This window comes from Apis florea, unplaced genomic scaffold, assembly GCF_048593485.1.
Source record: "Apis florea isolate Af1SG1 unplaced genomic scaffold, ASM4859348v1 contig_3081_pilon, whole genome shotgun sequence".
Taxonomy (NCBI): domain Eukaryota; kingdom Metazoa; phylum Arthropoda; class Insecta; order Hymenoptera; family Apidae; genus Apis; species Apis florea.
The window spans coordinates 4,508,191-4,529,048 of NW_028256703.1; the positions used below are offsets into that span (position 1 = coordinate 4,508,191).

The following is a 20,858-nucleotide window of genomic DNA, read 5'->3' on the forward strand; positions in this document are numbered from 1 at the left end:
TTTCTTTTATATATATAATATATATATAATATATATATAATATATATATATATTATATGTATATATAATCCTTACGTGGAGTAGATTCTTCGCGTGTTTTTTTTTTTTTAATATTATATAGTATACGAGTGTGTGTACGTGTGTACGCGTGTGTACAAGTGTGTATATATATATATATAAGTGTAACAAGGATTTCCGCGTGTGATTTATGAGTACAAGTGTATGTATACGTGTGTAGTTTGGTGTGTAGTTTCCTTTCTTTCTCCTCGTCCTCCTCCTCATCATCATCGTCTTCATTTCTCCTCTTCTCTCTCTCTCTCTCTCTCCCTCTCCCTCTCTCTCTCTCTCTCTTCCGCTCTCTGTACGTGTACACATATACATCGCTAAATCACGTATCGATCGGCGGCCAACGACGAGTTTTTTTGGCGGCCACGAAAGTGTTCGCGAATACCAATTCGTCGTCGGCCCGCCAAATGATCGCGAATACCAGACCGTCCGTTTTACATTCTCCTTCTCCTTTGTTCTCTTTTCTCTTTTTCTTTTTTTCCGTGCCCGGGGGGACGCGTAACAATCTCGTACTCGCCGATCGACGACGTACGGAGGATTATTAACAACCGATCATCCCCGTCCGATCGCACGCGTTAACGGAGACGCTGCTCTCTTCTTCCGCTCTCCTTTCTTCCTCCTCCTCCTCCTTCTCCTCCTTCCTTCTTCCTCTTTCTTCCACGACCTTCTTCTTAAACGTTACGGGAGCTAAGAATTAAGGGTACCTTAAAAGTGGCTTCTAGGTATGTACGTTATGTATAGTTTATGTATAAGTCTAGTTATAGTTTAGTTTTGTTTTTTTTGAGCCTAGAGAGAAGCCCCGATCATCATCATCATCATCATCATCATCATCATCGGGTAACGCTTATCACTCTCTGATTAGGCTTAGACACCAAGTATCCAAGGCTTCGCCTTGTCCGGGTTTAGGGTCTAAGTGTTTTTTTCTTTTTTTTTTTTTTTTTTTTTCCTTTTTTTTCGGCTCTTGTACTAAAAAAGAAGTAACTCGCGCTCCGAGATCGACAACCCTCCTCCCTCCTCCCCTTCGATTCCCTCCTTCGGTTCGTTTCCCTACCGAGGGAAAGGGAGGGGAGGGGTAGGGGGAGGGGCGATTCCCGGACAGTCGCGCTTTCACAAGTTTTCTTTTTCTTTTTCTCTTCCTTCCTTCCTTCCTTCCTTCCTTCCTTCCTTGCTCGTTTCATTATTTTCGTTCGTTCCGATATTAATTATGGCACGTTTCAGGGGTGATTCCGGGCGACCAGCGCGGCAATGCGTCCTGCGAATTCTGAGAGAAGAGCGACTCAACGAAGAATATCGCTCGGGAGAGGCATGGTCCCCTGATCGTCCCTCCACCCTCCTCGAAGAAGGGATGGAGGGAAGTCGAGGGCGAGCCTCCTCTCGTTTCGAGCGTCGTCGTTCTAGGAACTCTAGGATCCAGGACCTGCAATGGTGTAAGTAGGAACAACGTGATCCGCGCGAATCCGATCGGGATTGGCGCGGTGCTGAGAGAAGAAAGAGACCATTGGCCGCGGCTGGTTGCCGTTCCTCACGCACCGTGTAACGGATTTTCTAGATACGTATTATCGACCGTTAACCTTCTCCTCCCTCGTCGCTGTATGCGCGTATGCATGTCCGTTGGGGAGAAGCGTTTCACCGGTCGCGCGGTCCGCCCACGCGGTGGGGTGGACCGGGTGAAAATAAGGATTTTAATTTCCCCTGCTCTCATGCTGACGCTGAATAATCGTAAGTCGGGGCACGATTTTTCAGGATCACTCGGAATATACACATTAATAATAATTAATAATTTCTTTCGTTTCTGTTCGTCTTTTTTTTTTTTTTCCCTACTGCTGAGACGGAAATAATTTCGCGGATGACCACACTTGAACGCCTTTTCCTTTTTTTTTTTCGGCCGAAACGAGTCGACGTAGAATCGAATACGAAGGGAAAGAAACGCGCACACGTTTCGTCGCGTTTCTTTCCGCGCGTCGACTCGTACGTGCGCAACTCGTTTTCATTTTTACACGTTGTCAGTGTTACCGATCATATCGTCGGCCTTCCTCTTGACGCCACGATCTTCAGGATGATGCTGCTGCTGCTGCTGCTGCTGATGTTGGTGCTGATGTTGTTGATGCTGATGTTGTTGCTGCTGCTGCTGCTGCTGTTGCTGTTGATGATGATGGTGAAGACCGATGCCGGACGAGCCTTGCTGCTGTTGCTCGTTGAGCGTCAACTGCCGCTCGACAACCCCTTGAAGGGGTTGCTGATTCAGTCGCTCGACTTGCTGCTGCAGGCCCGTCTGATCCGACGTCCAAGGGGTCCACTCGTCTCAGTAGTAACTGAATTTTCATGGTTGCTGATTGTTCTGCTGATTGACCACGTGCTGGAGGGTGAAACTCAAGGCCCGAGGATCACCGTGAAGCCTCAAGGCTTGTTCCAATCGCTGCTCTTGCAATCGCAGCGCTTCCCCTGCGAATATCGAATTGAATCTTTCTTCCATCTCTCTCTCTCTCCCTCTCTCTCCCTCTTTCTCTTCGTCGAACGAACGATAATAATAATAATAATAATAAGAATGTGCGAAACGCGTCACTTACCGAGATCAGGCGGTAAGGTGTCTTGCTGAGACATCTGTTGGTTCGTGTGGTGTCCAGGCATGCCGGAGGTGCTACCCCCGTTATGCTGGCCCAAATGATGTCTCATGTCTCCACCGACCGCGGAACTGGCAGCCGCCGCTGCTGCTTGCGACACCTGCATGATCGCAAAAAAAAAAGAAAAAAGAGGTCGTGTAAGATGTAAATACGAACGTAAGTAATAACTGTAAAAACGTGTAAGTGTTAAATTTAGTATTATCGTGAGTTATCCTCCCGGGATAAATACGGGAGGGAATAAAACGTTTCGTAGGGGAAACGTCGTAGGTAGCGTCGTACGTACAGCCAGCCTGAGCGCGGCTTCGGCTTGAGAGCGCAGCAACGCTTCCGCCTGATGCATCCTCAGAGTTTGTTCCGGTCCGGTAGCTTGTACTCCCTGTTGCTGGGGACCCGTCGATCCTTGGGCGCCACCGCTCATGTCACCGTTGTTGCCCATCCTCATCGCAGCCGCCAGGGACGCCATGTCGACCGGCGACAGATTCGGTGACACCGAATTTTGCAAACCTGCCGATCACACGTACACATGCATCACGAATCAATAATATTCTCGCAATTATCTCCCTCCCGATCCCGATCTCTGTACGCGACACGAGAAAGAGAGGGAAGGAGGAAGAAGGAGGAGGAGCGGTTGATAGTAGTTCGTCGGTGGGCAGCTTAGAAAACTTATTGCGAGAGTAGATAAACTTTGTCGTCGTCGTCGTCGTCGTTGTCGTCGTCGTTGTTGTTGTTGAACTATCGCCACCGTATTTCGCGTGGAGGATCGGGACGATCGGGGCGAGTTGTGTGCACAGATGCCGTGGCCCCCGCATTTATAACAGATAAGAAAAATCTTGGCCACGGAAAAACATAATTATAAATCAAACGGTTATCGGTAATAATAATTGGAACGAATCGAACGCCAGTATCTCGTTCGTTCGTTCGTTCGAGCGAGAGAGCGAGATCCCTCCCTCTCGCCCCCTTCCTCTCGATAAGAGGCAATATCGACGACCTTGAACGACGGGCGGATCGCGACCGATCGATCGATCGATCATCGTCATGGTGGATCACGGTCGTCGAAACTTGGAACGGAAATACTGAGCAGCGGTTCGGCGCAACCCTTACCCGCTGACACGGCGGCGGCGGCCATCACTGCCGTCATGCGTTGTTGCTGCGACTGCATCTCGTCGTGGTATTGTTGCGCGGAGCCCGGTTGACTTCCAGCCCGTAGCATCTCGCTCAGCTTGTTACCGCTCGGCCCCGGTGACGCCATGTTGTTATTGTTGTTATTGTTGTTGTTATTCAGCAGACCGGTACCTGCGCAAAAGTCTGCTCCCGTTAATATGCATAGTCGATCGACACGATAGCCATATATCTATATACATATATATATATATATCTTTGCGCGCTACATAATAAATACATGACAAAATCTCGCGCTGAGATCTATCGCAAGATCTACGATCTGATTTCTTTCTCTTTCTCTTTTCCTTTTCTTTTTTCTTTTTTTTATTGTTATGTTATTCGACAGAGATATAGATACGGATACATATATACATATTTATAACAAGAAACGGACGTATTATTATATTATATAAAAAATCGGAGTGAGCATGACGAAATTACTCACACAAGAATTCGTGGATGATTTATTTTTAATCAGATAAAGCGTGATAATAATAATAATAATAATAATAATGATAGTAATAATAATAATAATAATAATAATGATAGTAATAATAATAATAATAATAATAATAATGTTCGCTACAATAACTCTCGTAGTTAGGTTTTTCTCGTCGAAACTCGTCGCTTAATGTGTACTTAAAGTGTATAATATTAGCGATACATTATTTCGAACAAACGTGAGTGAGAATGTATATATGTTGGTTGATGATGTTGAAAAAATTGCTCGACTCTCTCGGGAGAATATATATGTATATATATTTCTATATATATATATATATATATATATTCACGACACTTTAACGATTATTCCAGACGACCATTTGCAAGTAGACGAGGAACAAGATCGGAGCGTACCAGGTTCACTACCGGCTGACGATAATCTTCCGTTTCCACTGCTGCTGTCCGAATGAGCCGACGGCGAAGGGCACATTGGTGGTTGTTGCAAATTTTGAGGTCCGCCTGTTTGACTTCCCAACACTCCCAATCCCGCACCTGTACACGAGAATCGATCGAATTAGCGATATTATTGATGACGTTCATTGAAAACGATATCATCGTTCACGAAAATGATATACAACTTATGAAGAAAATTATCTATATGTATATATTATATACATAGATTATTATAATTTTGCGATAACCTCATACCTAAACTCGAAGACGCGAGGATTTCTCTCTCTCGCCTCTCGGCGGCGGCGCGACTTAAAACGTATTGCGCCGCAAACTGATGCTTGGGGTCCATTCTCATGTGCTCCATGTGACTCAACAAACCTTAACAGGAACAAAGTAAAGCAAAAGAGTCTCGATAGAGTTTTTCGATTAGTGTTTCGATTAGTAGCGAGAAAGTTGGAGTGGAGGTAAACGTGGACGATATCGCTATATATATATATGTGTGTGTATATATATATATATATATGTATGTATGTATATATACACCATCGATGAAATGAAAAGTAAAAACGGACGGACGCGGCACGACGACGATCGATAAATACAAAGATTATATATATATACACACGAGATGTGTATAAGATCGATGCGAAGAGGAACGAAGAAAAAAAGAAAAAAAAAAAGAAAAAAAAGAGAAGAAGAAACGAAATGGTTGATCGTCGCATACGATGATCCCGCACTTGAATTATATTATATGAATTATATTATATCATTATATATACGTATTATAATGATCGTTGGAAGAGAAAAGAAGATCATACTTACCGCTCTCGTGAGTGAAGACGGCTTGGCACACCGAGCACGGCCACATTCTGAGGCTTGTGCTAAGTTGACTGGTCTCAGGATGGCAGGCCAGGTGTTTCCTAAGACTACCCTCGTTGACGTAGTGTTTTCCGCACACTGGACACGGGTGGTTGGCGGTCCGTCGCTTCGCTAGGTAAACCCCGGCAACGGAGGTTGTGCAGTCAGCGGAGGGAACAATAGGGCGACACAATTTCAAGGTCAATGCTAAGCAGGATAAAGCTTCCCAAGGAACGAAAGCCACCTCCTCCATCATCATCATCATCATCATCATCATTATCATCATCATATCACCATCATCGTCATATCACTACCATCCTTATTATCATCCTTGTTCGATCTTTTCATTTCATCATCACCACCATCACCATCACCTTCATCATCATCCTTCTTTTTCCTCCACCTCCACCTCCACCTTATTATTTCTCACGCATTCGCGTGTACATACGCGCGTACGTACGTCGACATTCCAGTCGACCTCGAAGGCGAAGGGAGAATCCTTGCAGACACGGATAGCCGAGGACCAGGAGAGCACTGACCTCGGACGCACCGCGCGCTGCTTCTGCCGTTGCTGGCTCCCTTTCACGAGCGAGGTCGTCGGCCCAAAAACCAAGATGTACACGCACGTACGCGCGCTTGCACGCTTATAGACGCACAAAGAAAAGTTCGACGAATCTCTCTCTCTCTCTCTATCTTTCTCTTTCTCTTTCTCTCTTTCTTTTTCCCTTTTCCTCCCCTTCCGCTCTCTCCTCCCCTCTCTTTTCATTTTTATTCCTCATCGTCGTTTTTCTTTTTTCTCTTTCTCTCTCTCTCTCTCTCTCTCTCTCTCTACAGTTTGCTTCCTCCCCTCCGTCTCTTTATTAATATTATTATTGTTTGTTTATTTTTTTTTTTTCCGCATCTCTCGGTTTTCGATCTCGTTTCCTTTCTCTCTCTCTCTCTCTCTCTCCCTCCCTCCCTCTCTCCCTCTCCCTCTCTCTCGAAAGAGATCGGACCGGATGGACGGATGGACGATGGACGAAAAACTTTATGTTACGCGTTACGTGTAAACGCAACGTGTCAACACTTATATACTTGTGTACAGTATATGCAATGATGATTTCGGTCATCAATATGTGAAAAGATATTTTTATATATATATATATATATATCTATATATTGTATATATCTACACCAGGTCGATACTGGGTGTTCTTTTTTTTTTTTTTTTCTTTTTCCGTTTATTATATACGATATACATATATATTTATATATACGTATGTATATATATATATATATATATATTATTATTATTATTATTATTAGTTAGATCGAAATGATGGAGGAAACGAGTAACGAAGCGGTTTTTTTCGTAAAGAGATAGATTCTCATTGACTGGCGCACGATCCGTGCGCGTCGATCGTTCTTCTCTGTACGTCTATCTACGTATGCCCACACACTTGTAACAACAGAAACAACACGCACAAAAGTCGGAACGAGTCACCCTTTTTGAAGCACCGGTTTTATATTAGCGATAGTATAGTAGTAAGGTATATATATATATATATATATACCTATATATATATATATATATATATACGCAAGTGGTATTAGTCGGGTGAGTGCGCTAAGTGCTACACCCCCTTTTTCCGTTCAGCGAAACAATACGAAGAAGTGACAGGACAATGTGTGCATATCGCCCGCGCCAAAGCAAGTTTCTTAGGTGGGGGGATGTGAAACGTACTAGTAGTAGTAGTAGTAGTAGTAGTAGTAGTGGTAGTAGTGGTAGTAGTAGTAGTAGTAGTAGTAGTAGTAATAGTAGTAGTAATAATAGTGGTAGTGGTAGTAGTAGTACTTAAATACTAATAAGGACGAACAACCCCTCGACGAGGAGCGATCGTACCATCTTTCTCGCTTTCTCTCTCTTTTCTTTCTTTTTTCTTTTTCTTTTTTCTTTTTTTTTTTTTTTTACACTTACTCGCAATTAAGGGGCACCCTCGTTACGCCTATCTCCCCGTTCTTTCTTTCTCCTTCTCGAAGAAACGATTTCTCCTTCCGCGAGAAACCCTCGTTAACTGGGTTGTGGGTTAGAAAGACGAAGGAACGGACGGACGGACGGACGAATGGATGGATGGATGGATGGATGGACGGAATCACCGGCAAAAGTAGGAGACGACCACGACTTTGGAGAGCAGGAGAAAGTACGAGTCGTAGACGGATCTCGTAGACGGATGAAACGCGCGTTTTAAAATACGATCGCACGTATTTTATAATATTTGTGCGTATTATACGAGATTTCTCTCTCTCTCTCTCTCTTCTTTATCTTCTCGATTTTATCATCTTGTCCTGTCTCGAACGATCCTCTCTCGACCGCACCGATTCCTTTCCTTCTCCCAATCGTGGCCGTTTCCTCTCGTTTCCTCGTCCAAAGATAGACGAAAGCGCAAAGAAGGGATAACAATTGGGTGGAAGGGAAGGGATAATAAAAAATCGCGTTTGAATCGCGTGCGTTAGAGTCAAAGTTATCAAAAGTTACGTACAGACAGACAGAGGAGAAGTAATGATATAAATGTTGTAAATATACGTAGCGTTAATGATGAGTTAGTGAATAAAACACACACACACATATATATACACATATATATATATATGGAGAAGAGAAGGTGTTTCCCCGATTCGATGCACGTGTACGATACGCACGTGTACGTGTGTGTGTATATATATATATATATCTATTATTATCGACGTATAATAATAAGTAGGAAAAGAAAAAAAAAAGAAAAGCAAGGAGAAAGAAAGAGTGAGACGGACGAAATCGAGGGCGCCTCTCTCGACTTCTATCGTAGATACTTACTGGCAACGCCGGAGGCATTCGGGTCCTTGTGGGTGTGCTTCATGTGCTCCATGAGAGCTTCGCCACCGAGGAAGAGTTTGTGGCAGACGGGACAGCTGGTCGCGTTGGGGCCGCCGATCAGGGCGGCGTGTTGCTGGAACACAACACGCTGTTGCAACTCCTTTTTTGGGGGGCCGGAACAAGAGGAACCGGAAGCAGGCACACCGGTAGAGAGCAGCCGACCCACAGAATACCACCACAGAGTCGCGAACCAGAAGCGCAGGACAGGCAGCGCACAGAACAGAACGATTGACCAGTGAGAGTTAGAGTACCGATTGCACCGCCGCCACCACGGACTACTTTTTTTTTCTTTCTCTTTTTCTTTTTCTTTTTTCCCCTCTGTTTCTTTTCTCTTTTTCTTTCTTTTTTTTGTCTCTCTCTTGCAAAAGGGAATTCACCTCGAGTGTCTGGCGGGACGGAGGAGAAAAGTTTTTAGGGTGGAATTGCAAGGATTTATGGTTATCGCCGTTTAAGCCGTGACGCCACGTCGGATCGTACGTCGATGGGCGTGTATGCGAGTAGTGTATGCGATGGATGGAAAAGAGTGGGGGGAAAAAAAAACAAAAAAAAAAAAAAGAAAGTCTCGCATGGATATGTTGTGGTCGATTCTTTCTCGTTTGCGAAAGGGAGAAAGACAGGAGGAGGAGGAGGAGGAGGAGGAGGAGGAGAAAGCAAAGCCCAGACAGACGAATGTACGTGTACATATTTATATATATATATATATGTATATATATATGTACATATTACATTATATATATATATATATATATATATATATACATATATACGTATATACATATATATATATATAGAAAAGCGTGAGGTCCGAAGAACGATCGGAGAATATAAGAATCGGAAATCGATGGTGGTATATTTAAAAATAGAGAAAGAATTAGAGGAATTCGATCTTTTATGGATCTTCTCCGATCGATCTCGCCACGACCTCACAGAATGAACGGGAATGCAAAGCACAGATCGAACGACTACTAGTTACTACGACACAATTGCACACGATGACCTTTGTCGCCGTTATCGGGTTCAATCGTCGGCGATTCACGAGACGACGCGAGAATCGCGATTTTCTTTTTTTATTTTGTTCCCATCGTGGATACGGATATCGACGATACGCGGCGATGGAGGATTATTATTATTATTATTATTATTATTATTGGATCTGACAAAAGCTGACAAAGGCCATCCTTTAAAACAGATAATATGAAGAGAATGATGAACGAAATTCGACGTCCTCATTGCAAGTATCTGTCTCTCCGTCATTGGCGACCTCGCGGGTAAAGGTAAATGATTGTTTCTTCGCGGTCTTATTTCTTTTTTCTTTTCTTTTTTTCCTTTCTTTTTCTCTTTTCTTTTCTTTTCTCTTTTTTTTTATATATATATATATATACATATTCGTACGTTCGTATATATATATATATATATATATATATCTCTCTCGATATTTCTTTATATTTCTCTCTCTTTTCTCTCTCGCACACGCGAAGGTCGGTTATATACGCACACGAGGCGGTAGGGGCACGCGCTGAGGGAAAAACATGGCGGTCAACCTTGCTCGGAAAGAGTGGTTAAAACGGAGAGAAAAAGAATACGAAGAGGAAGGAAAGAAGGAGGAGAAGTTGGGAGGAGGAGGAGGAGGAAGAGGAGGAAGGAAAGGCTAAAACGAGACCAGACGGCAATGACCCCAAACTTTTCGGGTCTTTACTCGCCTCCTTTCCTTTCTTCCTGCCTACTACTTCTCCTCGCTCTCCCCTTTCCTCTCCCATCCACTTTGATACAACGCATCCTCCTTCTCCTCCTCCTCCTCCTCCTCTTCCTCCTCCTCCTTCTCTTCCTCCTTTTTTCGTTTCGTTTCGTTTCGTTTCCTTCTTTTTTTCTTTTTTTTTCCCTCCTCCTCCTCCTCCCCTCCCTCCCCCTCCCCCTTCCTTCTCTCTCTCACTCGCGGCGAGTCGTCCTTCTCTCTTTCTTCCTCGCTCTTTCTCTCCCCCTTTCCCTACACCTATCTTTACCGAACCGACCGTGTTCGTCGTTCTTTCTTTCTTTTTTCTTTTCTTCTCCCTCTCTCTCTCTCTCTCTCTCTCTCTCTCTCTTTCTTTTTCCCTTCCCCGGACCTGGGATAACCGCGACCGAGTTGAGACGATCAACGGGACGGAGGAGAGCCGAATCTCGGGCAGGAGACCAGTTTAAAATAACACGAGGCGTCGTTGACCTACGGTTTTCGGCGTTAGCCTTTTTTTTTTTTTTTTTTTTTTTTTTCTTTCTCTCTTTTCCTTCTTTAACGCCGTTCTTTACGCCCCCTCCGATTCTTCCCTCGCAAGAACAATTTTCCACGAATAATAATACATCTTTAGCTATTATTAATCACGGTTTTCGCTTCCCTTTTACACTCGCCTTTTTTCCCCCTCCCTCCCTTCCTATCCTTTTACCGTCCATTTTATTTACACGTCCCTCTCCCTCTTTTCCTTCCTCTTTCCTTCCTTCGTCTTTTCTTTCTCCCCCCCCTCATGATCAAATGTATATATATTTATATAGATATCCGATTTCCAATTCCCCTTTCCGTTTCCGGGACAGGACGAAACGAACGATATTTTTCGAATTTTTCTTTCCACGTTCCTTTCAAAATCGAAACTCGCGCGAAACTTTTCTCGATCCACTAGATCCATCGATCTCTACGCGATGGCGTAGAGAAGATGTATGAGCCGCGAAGAAGTTGGGGAGGAGAAAAGAAAGAAAGAAAAAAAACAAAAAGAACGAGAAAGAAAGAAAGAAAGAAAGGAAGGAAGAAAAAAAAATAAATGATCGAGGAAGGTTGGTGGAACGATGCATGGCAGCGTCAATGAACCCCCCTCCCCCTCCCCTCCCCCTCCCCGAGTTTAGAGGGTCCTTGCCCTCCTCTTCCTGCGCCGTAGCATGCGCCCCTCTCTCTCTCTCTCTCTCTCTCTCTCTCTGTCTCGTGTTCCTTTTTTTTTTTTTCCCCTCTTGGGAACACACCCACGCTCGTCGGAGTTGTTGTTCGCCCGTTCGTCGCGTTCCTCTCGCCCCGGTTCGACGATAGGCGATATTCTTTCCAAGGCACGCCTCCCGCTCGTTGTTTTCGACGGGCCAAAGCCCGGGCGTCCTTCTTTCTTCCCGGACCTGGGACAAGCCCGAGCCGGTTGAACCGACACACCACGAAGAAGAAGAAGACGAAGAAGACGAAGAAGAAGAAGAAGAAGAAGAAGAAGAAGAAGAAGATGCCGGCCGTCGACGTCGTCGGCGTCGCCGATGTTGGTGCCGCTGCATGCAAGTTATTCTCGGAGGGAGGCTGCGGTCCGTAAGTTCGACGCCCCGACCTGGCCCAACTGGAAAAAACCGGTTTCTTCGTTGCGCTCTTCCTTTTTTGCCTGCATCCTCGCTTTTTGCACCGCGAATACCTCTCTCGACTCTCCTTCGTGTGCCGTGTGCTCGCCCGCTCTCTTTCTCTTCGTTCCTTTTCCGTAAGCACCGTCCTCGTCTTCCTTCCATTTTACCCGCCTCGATCATTTCTCTCCCTCCCTCCCTCTCTCTCCATTCTCTTCGCCCCGCGTCCATCGGCGCTCGCCAGAGAGCGGTGCAGCGTGGGCGAATCCCCAAGGGACTTTATGATTCGCCGTGACCAGATTCATCTCTCGGCTCCTCTCTCTCTCTCTCTCTCTCTCTCTCTCTCGAGTCTCTACGTACGTGGTACTACGCGGTGCACGGTGCCGCGAGCCTAGCACAACACTCTATTCCCAATTCCACGCTTCCCGATCCCTCCCTCTCCCTTCGAACGACAACCTCTTTCTCTCTCTCTCTCTCTCCCTCCCTCCCTCCCTCTCCCTCTCTCTCTCTCTTTCTGCGAGTCGTTAGATTCGTCTTCCAACTTCCAACATCACCTCCCGATGAAATCCTCTCTCGTCTTTTCTCGTCTCGCTTTCTCTTCCTTCCCTTCTTCCCGCTTGCACGATTTTTTCCCCCTTTTCTTTCTCTCTCTCTCTTCCTTCCTTTCTTTCTCTGCCAACGGCAGAATCTCGCCCCGGGGCGAGATTCCTATGTCCAAGCGAGTCGAACTATCGGCTCTATTTATCCGGTTGAAGAAAACGCTCCTGCGAGCCGGGTTTAAGCCGGGCCGGTGCGGGCCAGGGAGTGGCGTAAAAAGGAAGTGGGTGTGAGCATACGCGTAGCGATGCGTGACGCTGGGCCTCGCCATTTTGCCAGGGAAAGAAAAGGGACCATCTTTGATCGGAGTCGGAGGAAAATCGCGCGTGGTCGACAGAGAGAGGGAGGGAGGGAGGGAGGGAGGGAGAGAGAGAGAGAGAGAGAGAGAGAAAGATTTTTGTCGCGTCATTGTTGTCCTCGTTCCATCGTTCATCGTCCTTTCCATTCCCGATCATCGAGACGATGTTTTGATCCCGATTGTTTACGCTGTGCTACTACGTGATACGATGCGAAACTTTGGCACAAAAATCGAGGTGGAACGAAGAGGGGTTCCCTCCGTTTTCTCGGAGTAAAGCGATAAAATCCGAAGGTCATTCTCGCGGCGCGCAATTCTTTTCGCGTCATTTCTCTCTCTCTCCCTTTCCCTCTCTTTTTTTTTTCCAGCCGTCTCCTTTCCTTGGCTTTTTTAGCCGCAACGAGGCCGCGAGCCTCGCCGGCAGACAACCTTCGTACGATACTCGGTTACACCAACAAACAAAGTCTGTAAAAGATATATATTCGTTGACCGGTTGCCTCGCTCTCTCTTGCCGCCGCTACCTTTTCGTACTTGGAGAGCGCGTATTATTTATTTCGTTCGGTAACATGGCGAAATAATAATTGGTTAACGATTTGTAATTTTCCGTGTATATATATATATAAAGATTTTTCTTTCTTTCTAAGAATCTTTCTCCTCCTCCTTCTCCTCCTCCTCTTCTCAATTTCGAACAACGATGCAACGATTGTCGTAGAGAGAAAGAAAGTAACAGTGATGGCAGTGGTAGCAGTAGTAGTAGCAGTAGTAGCAGCAGTAGTAGTAGCAATAATATTCGAACGGTGATGATTCATTTTCGATCGGTGCAAGAATACGAATACATGTATTTCGATGTATTATTATATAGTTGGATCAGCTACGCTTCGTGCTTCGATAAAAAAAAAAAAAAAAATTGCACCGTGAATATTGAACGGGGGGTCGTCGCATTATGAAATTATTAATCCGTAGTGGTGATTTTCTTTCCTGTTAGAACCTGTTTAATTTCCCTTCCATTCTTCTCCTCTCCTCTCCTCTCTCTCTCTCCCCCCCCCTTCCTTCCTTCCTTCCTTCCTTTCTTTCTTTCTTTCTTCTCTCCTCTCCTCTCCTCTCCTCTCCTCTCCTCTCTTCTCTTCCCTCCATTGTGCGTACCATCCGCTGGTAGATATTATTCCAAGCCGGCGCGTTTTTTGGCGTATCACGCGCTGCACGGTAATCCGCGGGTTATGCGTGTCCAATCACCCCCGAGGGGAAGGGGAAGGGGGAAGGAAAAAAGTAACTAAAGGGTTGAGGATGCAGCTCCCCTCTCCCCCTCCTCCTCCTCTCTTCCCACTTTGTGTTGTGCCAATAGCAGTTTGGACCCTCTCACGCTTTTGGTCACTGGGAACAGAGAGAGAGAGAGAGAGAGAGAGAGAGAGAGAGAGTGGAAAAAACGCACAGGGGTGTCGCACAATGGGGGAGAAATCCCACCCCGGTCGGAATCGGCGCGGGAATGATTTCATTAGGTCCTTCGGTCGTCGATGAACTGTGTATGTTCGTGCGCGCGTGTGTGTGTACGATGGTGAAAAACAGATAGAGAGAGAGAGAGAGGAAAAAAAAGGGGGCTCGCAGAGGCGGAGACTGTGCAAAAAATTAATATCGAGGGGAAGTCGGGGGGGAGAGAGAAAAAAAAATGGTTGGAACGGGCGAGAACGGGGACCCGATAGGTTGGAGATGGCGCGGAAAGAAGAAGAGGAAAAAGCAAAAAAAGAAAGAAAAAAAAGACGGGAAAGAAAATTTCCGATCCGATCTTTCTTTCCCTCCCTCCACGAGAAGCCGATGCGTCCCAGTTTCCCTCTCGTTTTGACGAAAGAGAAGAGGTAACGAACGAAGAGAAATCTATTCGCTAGGCAACGATATCAACGATTGAGAGGAGAGGAGAGAGAGGGGGTGTGAAACGATTAAAAAATTTGGATGGAAAAGGAAAGAAAAGAAAGGAAAAGAAAAGAAATCGAGCGCGTTCTTCTTCGGGCGTCGATCGAGAAGGACGACTCGCGCGTCGGATCGTGGCGAGGTGGTATCGAGGTGGTTACGAACAACGCAAACGCGTGACGTTTTTCCCGCGATAAGGAACGATAAGATCGAGAAACATGGGATCGTCGTAGATAGATAGATAGATAGATAGATAGATATATCGGTGAGTGATAATCGTCGGGGGTCGGTTTTTTTTCAGCAAATTAGCGCCAATTATCACGGAGGATGCAAAGGACGAATGCTAGATACCAGACACGTGGCGTTTTCGAATTATTTCTGTGTGGAATTATTAAGAAATAATTGTCGTGGAGACAAACGAGACAAGTGAAATTTTCTTTCTTTTTTCTTTCTTTTCTTTTTTTCTTTCTTTAATCTAAGCTAAGGATAACGGAATCACACCCGAAACGAATTCCCACGGGCTCTCCCGCATCATTTCACCCGATCTTTTTACCTTTAATCGTTGCCACGGGTACTTGGAACACTGCGACAAAGAGGAGACCAGCATGAAATGAAGATCAATTTGCATTATTAATTCGAGAACAATTAAATATCTTTTTTTAGATTGTGTCGCATTTTTCAGAGAAATGCTCACAACTCCAACGTCCCCTTTCCTCGAGACAATACAAACAGTGTATTTATTATTAACAAGCGTTTCGTCCGTTTAATTCGACGGTGCTTTCTTTCGCGCGTTGTGTAACACACACACACACACGCGAGATTCCCGGAGGATAAATATTCGAAATAATCGCGATCGAATTTTTCATCTTCCGAGGAGGAGAAGAGACAGATAATTGTAAAAAAAAGAGGGGAGGAGGAGAACGAAAATAGAAGAAGAAGAAGAAGAAGAAGAAGAGAAAGAAAAATAATAACAGAAACCAAGTCGGTAAAAAAAAGAAAAAAAAAAAAAACGGTAACGCAAACGCACGATTCTTTTTCCCATTTCTTTTTAAATATATATATGTATATATATAGGTATATATAACACGGAATGAATCCCCGTGGCGAGGAAAAATAAATCTAATGGCTAACGAGTTTTTACCGAGCCTCGTCGACGCTTGGGCAATTAAGAAGAAGAGGGGTGAAGGGACCCGATGGGAAGAGAGCCCGGAGGTGAGTCGGAAGAAGGTTCGGAGGCACGAGAAAGTCCGCCAACAGAAAGGGTTGTATCGTGTTGCACGACATTCAACCCTTGTACCGCTAAACTACGGATCCTACAAATACTTCGCGCAAAAGTGGTGGTGGTGGGGGTGAAACACGTGTGTGACGCGGGAAGAAAACGGAAGCGAAGAAAACGCGCGGTGTTTTCTTTCCCTCCCTCCTCTCCTCTACGTCTTCGTTTACTGCCGCGTCACGACGAACGACGGAAACGACGTCGTTTAAATTCTTTGATCGGTTCGAGCAGTCGACTGTTGCGGTGCGTCGACGTCGAACGCGAAATCGATTCTCTCTCTCTCTCTCTCTCTCTACGGAACATGGAGAGAGAGAGAGAGAGAGAGAGAGAGAGACGTCTTACTCGTCTTTTCTAACGCGTCGACGCTCGTCGTATAGTATATTGGAACGAAAGTGTAGAGACGAAAGTTCGAAGAGAAGGTGAATTGGAAGAGAAACGTGGGCCCGTTCTTCTCCCTTCGGTTCGAAGGAAACAAAGAAGAGGGGATAACACAGTTCATAAGACGCACGAAGGAAGCGTGTAGAGGGAGGAAATCGTAAGTTTGTACGGCTGGCTACCGATCGTTCTGTATAATACATTTACGCTCCGGCCTATTATAATATTGTACTCGGAGTGTATTGTCTTTCTTGGCCGGGATAATGTTTCGCCGACACGCCAGGCCTCGACCCACAGAGTCTAACTCTTTCATTTCCCCTCCTCCTCCTCCTTCAGCTTTTCCTCTCCTCTCTCTCTCTCTCTCTCTCTCTCTGTTTCACTCGGTCTCCTCGCTCGCCTCTTTTTTTCCCCTCTCTTCTTGCTCTTCTTCTCGTTTTAAACAACGATCCATTAGCTATCCAGGGGGTAGTGGAGGAAAGGGGTGGTTGGGCTAGATAGGTCGGAATAGCGAAAACAATTTCAAGAAATCTGCCCCGGCGAAAATTCGATTAGCCGCGCAAGATGGGCTCGAGCTCTCTCTCTCTCTCTCTCTCCCTCCCTCCCTCTCTCCATTTGTGTTTCGTTTCGTTTTATTTTCACCGGAGCTCTGGACGGAGCTCTGTTTCTGTCGCGCTGGCGGCTTTTAATTACTTCTCTCGCGAGCAGATTCCCTCCTCGCGTTCGTGTTTCGCGTTTCCTCCTCCTCATCTTCTTCTTCTTCTTCTTCTTCTCGGTTTCTTTCTTTTTTTTTTTTTTTTTTACTCCTTTTGGAACTCGCGAAGACGCGCGGGCTACTTTTAACTCCTTCTCCCTCCCCCTCCTATCCTCCACCATTCGCTACCCGTTCGCTATACTCGACCGTAATCGCAATTATTAAATTTGCCTTGGTGGTCGGTGATCTCGCGCGAGGATTTCGACGACCGTGAGGAGAAAACGATACCTACTCGAGTCGGTCGAGATTTATCGAGAGGAAGGAGGAAGAGGGAGAGTGGGAAGGGGAAGGATTAGCTTTCGATTAAAAAGGATCTCTCGGGCGGCGGATGTTGAAAGAACGATATTTATCGCCCGGCGAAAACTGTAACTCGGATTACGCGCTCCACCTCGAGCGCACCTGAGATTCCGATTTTGTCGACACGAGTCGGGAAAAAGAAGGGGAAGGGAACAATTTTCTTCCCTCCCTTTCTTTCCCTCGCGAAAAGTTACGCGCGAAACGAATAATCGATCAATTAATCGCCGATCCCTCCCATCCATCGATAATCCGATCCGTGTTCGATCTTAGGCGTTTAATCGGTCGCGGACGTTTACCGTTTTCCTCCTTTCAGGGAGAGGAGAGTTGGGTTAGTTTACGACGTGGTTACGCAACGTGGCTGGCCTAATTGAGGGAGGGATCGGAAAAAGGAGGCCGATCGGTTTTTCAACGAAAAGAACGAAAAGAAGAAGAAGAAGAAGAAGAAGAAGAAGAAGAAGAAGTAGAAGCGCGAGAAGAAGACGAAGAGGAGGAAGAAGGGGAGGGGGAAGGGGAGAAGAGAAGGAGGAGGAGGAGAAAAGAGCGAGTCACGGACGGCTCGACAGATGCCTTCCCACGTTTTTTCGTCAAGACATGTGCCTGGCGCGGCGAAAGGGTTGAGAAATTCAGTTGGCCGACCGAGACCGGGCAAAAAACAACCCCACGGTACAAGATTCCTCTGGTAATCGCTACGTGCCGCGATTCGAACCGCCAGGGGTGAATTCGATTAACCGAGTCGGGGAGGGACGCGATCTTTTTCCCAGATCGTCCGATTTTTTTTCCCCCTCCCCCCTTTTTATTCTCCTACTCCCCCGATAATTACTCCGTAATGCGCGTGTCACTTCTCTTTCTCTTTTTCTCTTTCTCTACCTCCCCGAGGATAGTGTTTGCCTTTTGTTCCGTATCGAGAGCGCACTCGTATTGTGCGCATAAGGGATCAACGCGACGCATCGTTCCTTCCTCGAACGATCGTACGTCGTTTGATTCGTTTCTATTCGTTCGTTCATTCGTTCATCTTTTCGAACGAATTTTCGTTCTCCTTCTTCTCCTCCTTCTCCTCCTCCTCCTCCTCCTCCTCCTCCTCTCCCGAATGAACGAAGATCGCGATCGCGATCGATGATAAAAATGAAAAGAAGGCGGTGATATGCGCAATATCGTAATGTTTGTTCGCTCTGCGTGACAATACTCCCGTTCGAAGCGGTTCGTCGTGTGTGAGGAAAAAGAAAAAAAAAAAAGAAAAAATGAAGAAAAAAAAAAGGAAAAAAAAAAGGAGAGAAAAAAAAAAGAAGAAACCACAACCAAAAAAGCAGTAGTCCCAAAAAAGCATTTGTTACATATTAACGAGGAAGAGAAACCCCCGAAATAAGCGGGATGATCGGCGAAGCTTTGTCTCCATTTTGCGTTAGACACGACACGAGCACACCAACTCGCGCGACGGGACGATCGACGATCGAGTTTTGTTTTCGGATCGAAGTTATTATTATTGTTGTTATTGTTGTTGTTGTTGTTGTTAACGAATTGGCACTTATTGCGAACACAAAGGAGCGAAACTGTTCGCGAGAACGATTTCACGGAAAGACCGTGCGATATCATCCCCTCGGCTCATCGTCCCCATTCGCGGATACTTTAAACCCGATCGGTCGCGATTTCACGATCGTAACGCACGTACGTATCAACGTGCGAATCGAATTCCAACGATCGTCGACGTCGTCCGAACCAGAGTCTGTCGACGATCTGTATCGTTAGATTCGAAACGATTCGAACAACGAATCTCGAAACGTTTACTCGATACGCGAGGTGATCGTGCGAGGAAAAGAGCGGAATTATTACTACCGATGATATACAGCCTATCGTGTATATATATATATATATATACATATAAAATAAGATAAATAAGATCGAATCTGCTGACAGAAAATGAATATAATATATATATATATATATATCGGATAGAGAAGCGTGACCCTCCACCATGTGTGCATTCAGAGAAATTCGTTCGATTTTAACGTTAAACGCGGCGAGGAAAGAAATGGCGTTTCTTTTTTTTTTTTTTTTTTTTTTTTTTTTTTTTTAATAGGCATTTCATTATCGGCCGGCAGAAGAAGAGCGTTTCCAGCGGGGATTTGAGATTACTACGATATTATGGATGTGATAAAAAATGCGTTACGAGATTATATACATGGCACAACCGTGGTACAACCGTATTGCATTTGTGCAATCTTGGACATGATATCTAGAGATATTTTAGAGATCCCGGTTTCTCCGGATTCTTTTCCGACCATGGTTCGATTATTATCGTGTGCGAGCACCGCGTTAAGTAGCCAAAATGCCTGTTGTTGTTGTTGTAGTTGTAGTTGTTGTTGTTGTTGTTGGACGTCGGATTTGGTACATACATGACTGACCTTCGACGTGTGGGTACGAAGGCTGGATTCTGTGGCGAAGCCTTTGCCGCAGATGTTGCAATGGAACGGCCGGTTCTTCGCCCGTTCCACCTGGGCGTCGTGATTTCGAAGGTGTTGCTGCAAATTCGATAATTGAATGAATGCCCGCCCGCAATCCGGTAGATGGCACTTGTACGGACGTTCACCTGAAACGAGAACAATTTTTCTTTCTTTACTTCGCAACCTCTCCTCTCCAACCTTTCTTCTTCCTTTCTTTCTCTTTCTCTTTCTCTTCATCCCCCCCGCCTCACCCCCGCCCCCCTCCTTTCCTTTACATTTTTCGCTCGGATTAAACCTCGTCGTCGTCGTCAGAGAGAGAGAGAGAGAGAGAGAGAGAGAGAGAGAGAGAGAGAGAGAGAGAGAGAAATGAGCGAGGAAATGTCCGTACGGCGTGTAATAGGCAGAGCGATGTATCGATCGATCGGGGTAAAATGTTAATTGGCATCGATGTCCGTGAAAGCGGTAATGGGTCTCGAATGGGCGATTAATTCGTTGAAAAACGCGTTTTCAGAACACGGGATACGAGACAACGGAGGTCGAGTTTACTTCTCTCTCTCTTTTTTTTCTTTTTTTTTTCTCTCTCTCCCTTTTTTTTCCCACGCGAGGGCGGGGGACATGCAACAGGTATCAGCGGCCAGATTTAGGGATGAGCGTAAAAAATGCCACTCGTTTTAAAACGACCATTAGAGGCGAGGTGTTTTAACAGCCCGTAACCGCCACCCTGATTTAAAACAATTAATAGGTATCTGCTTTTTTCGCGTATTTTTTTCCCCCCTTTCCTCTCTCTCTCTCTCTCTTCCTTTTTCCTCCTCCTGTTATACATCATTCGCGCGTTTCTCCCTCGCGATAGTTCGGGAACGGAACGATCGTGTTTTTCTTTTTCTTCTTTTTTCTTTTCGGTCTACGACGAGGACGACGACGACGAGGACGACGAGAAAGTTTCGTCGCCAATTTACCATCAAAGTTTACGCAATTACGAATCGGGGGAATAATTTTCGAGATAACCGGGCGATCAAGTATTTACGGGAATTCTTTGCTGATTATTTAACAAACCGATTAATATTAAATCGGGGGACGTTTAGCGGGAGGGGGAGGAGGGGGAGG

The 20,858-nt window shown here is 45.5% G+C and overlaps 1 protein-coding gene across 14 annotated transcripts in view; it reads right to left on the reverse strand.

Moving 5' to 3' along the window:
• Positions 1-2,228: 2,228 nt before the first annotated feature.
• dati (zinc finger protein datilografo) overlaps positions 2,229-20,858 on the reverse strand; it is a 65,671-nt gene continuing 47,041 nt past the window's right edge. For 2 of the 14 annotated variants that reach the window (XM_086909030.1, XM_086909017.1), the window contains exons 4-13: positions 19,707-19,900; positions 15,174-15,203; positions 8,437-8,596; positions 5,568-5,780; positions 5,001-5,123; positions 4,707-4,844; positions 3,789-3,992; positions 2,971-3,191; positions 2,634-2,787; positions 2,229-2,508 (exon numbers count right to left, since the gene is read on the reverse strand). In XM_086909030.1, coding sequence (XP_086765156.1) covers positions 2,387-2,508; positions 2,634-2,787; positions 2,971-3,191; positions 3,789-3,992; positions 4,707-4,844; positions 5,001-5,123; positions 5,568-5,780; positions 8,437-8,596; positions 15,174-15,203; positions 19,707-19,900 — 1,559 coding nt within the window. In that variant the 3' untranslated portion in view covers positions 2,229-2,386. The remainder of the gene's footprint in view (positions 2,509-2,633; positions 2,788-2,970; positions 3,192-3,788; positions 3,993-4,706; positions 4,845-5,000; positions 5,124-5,567; positions 5,781-8,436; positions 8,597-15,173; positions 15,204-19,706; positions 19,901-20,858) is intronic. The other 12 variants (XM_086909023.1, XM_086909021.1, XM_086909018.1 and 9 more) reach the window with 12 other exon arrangements.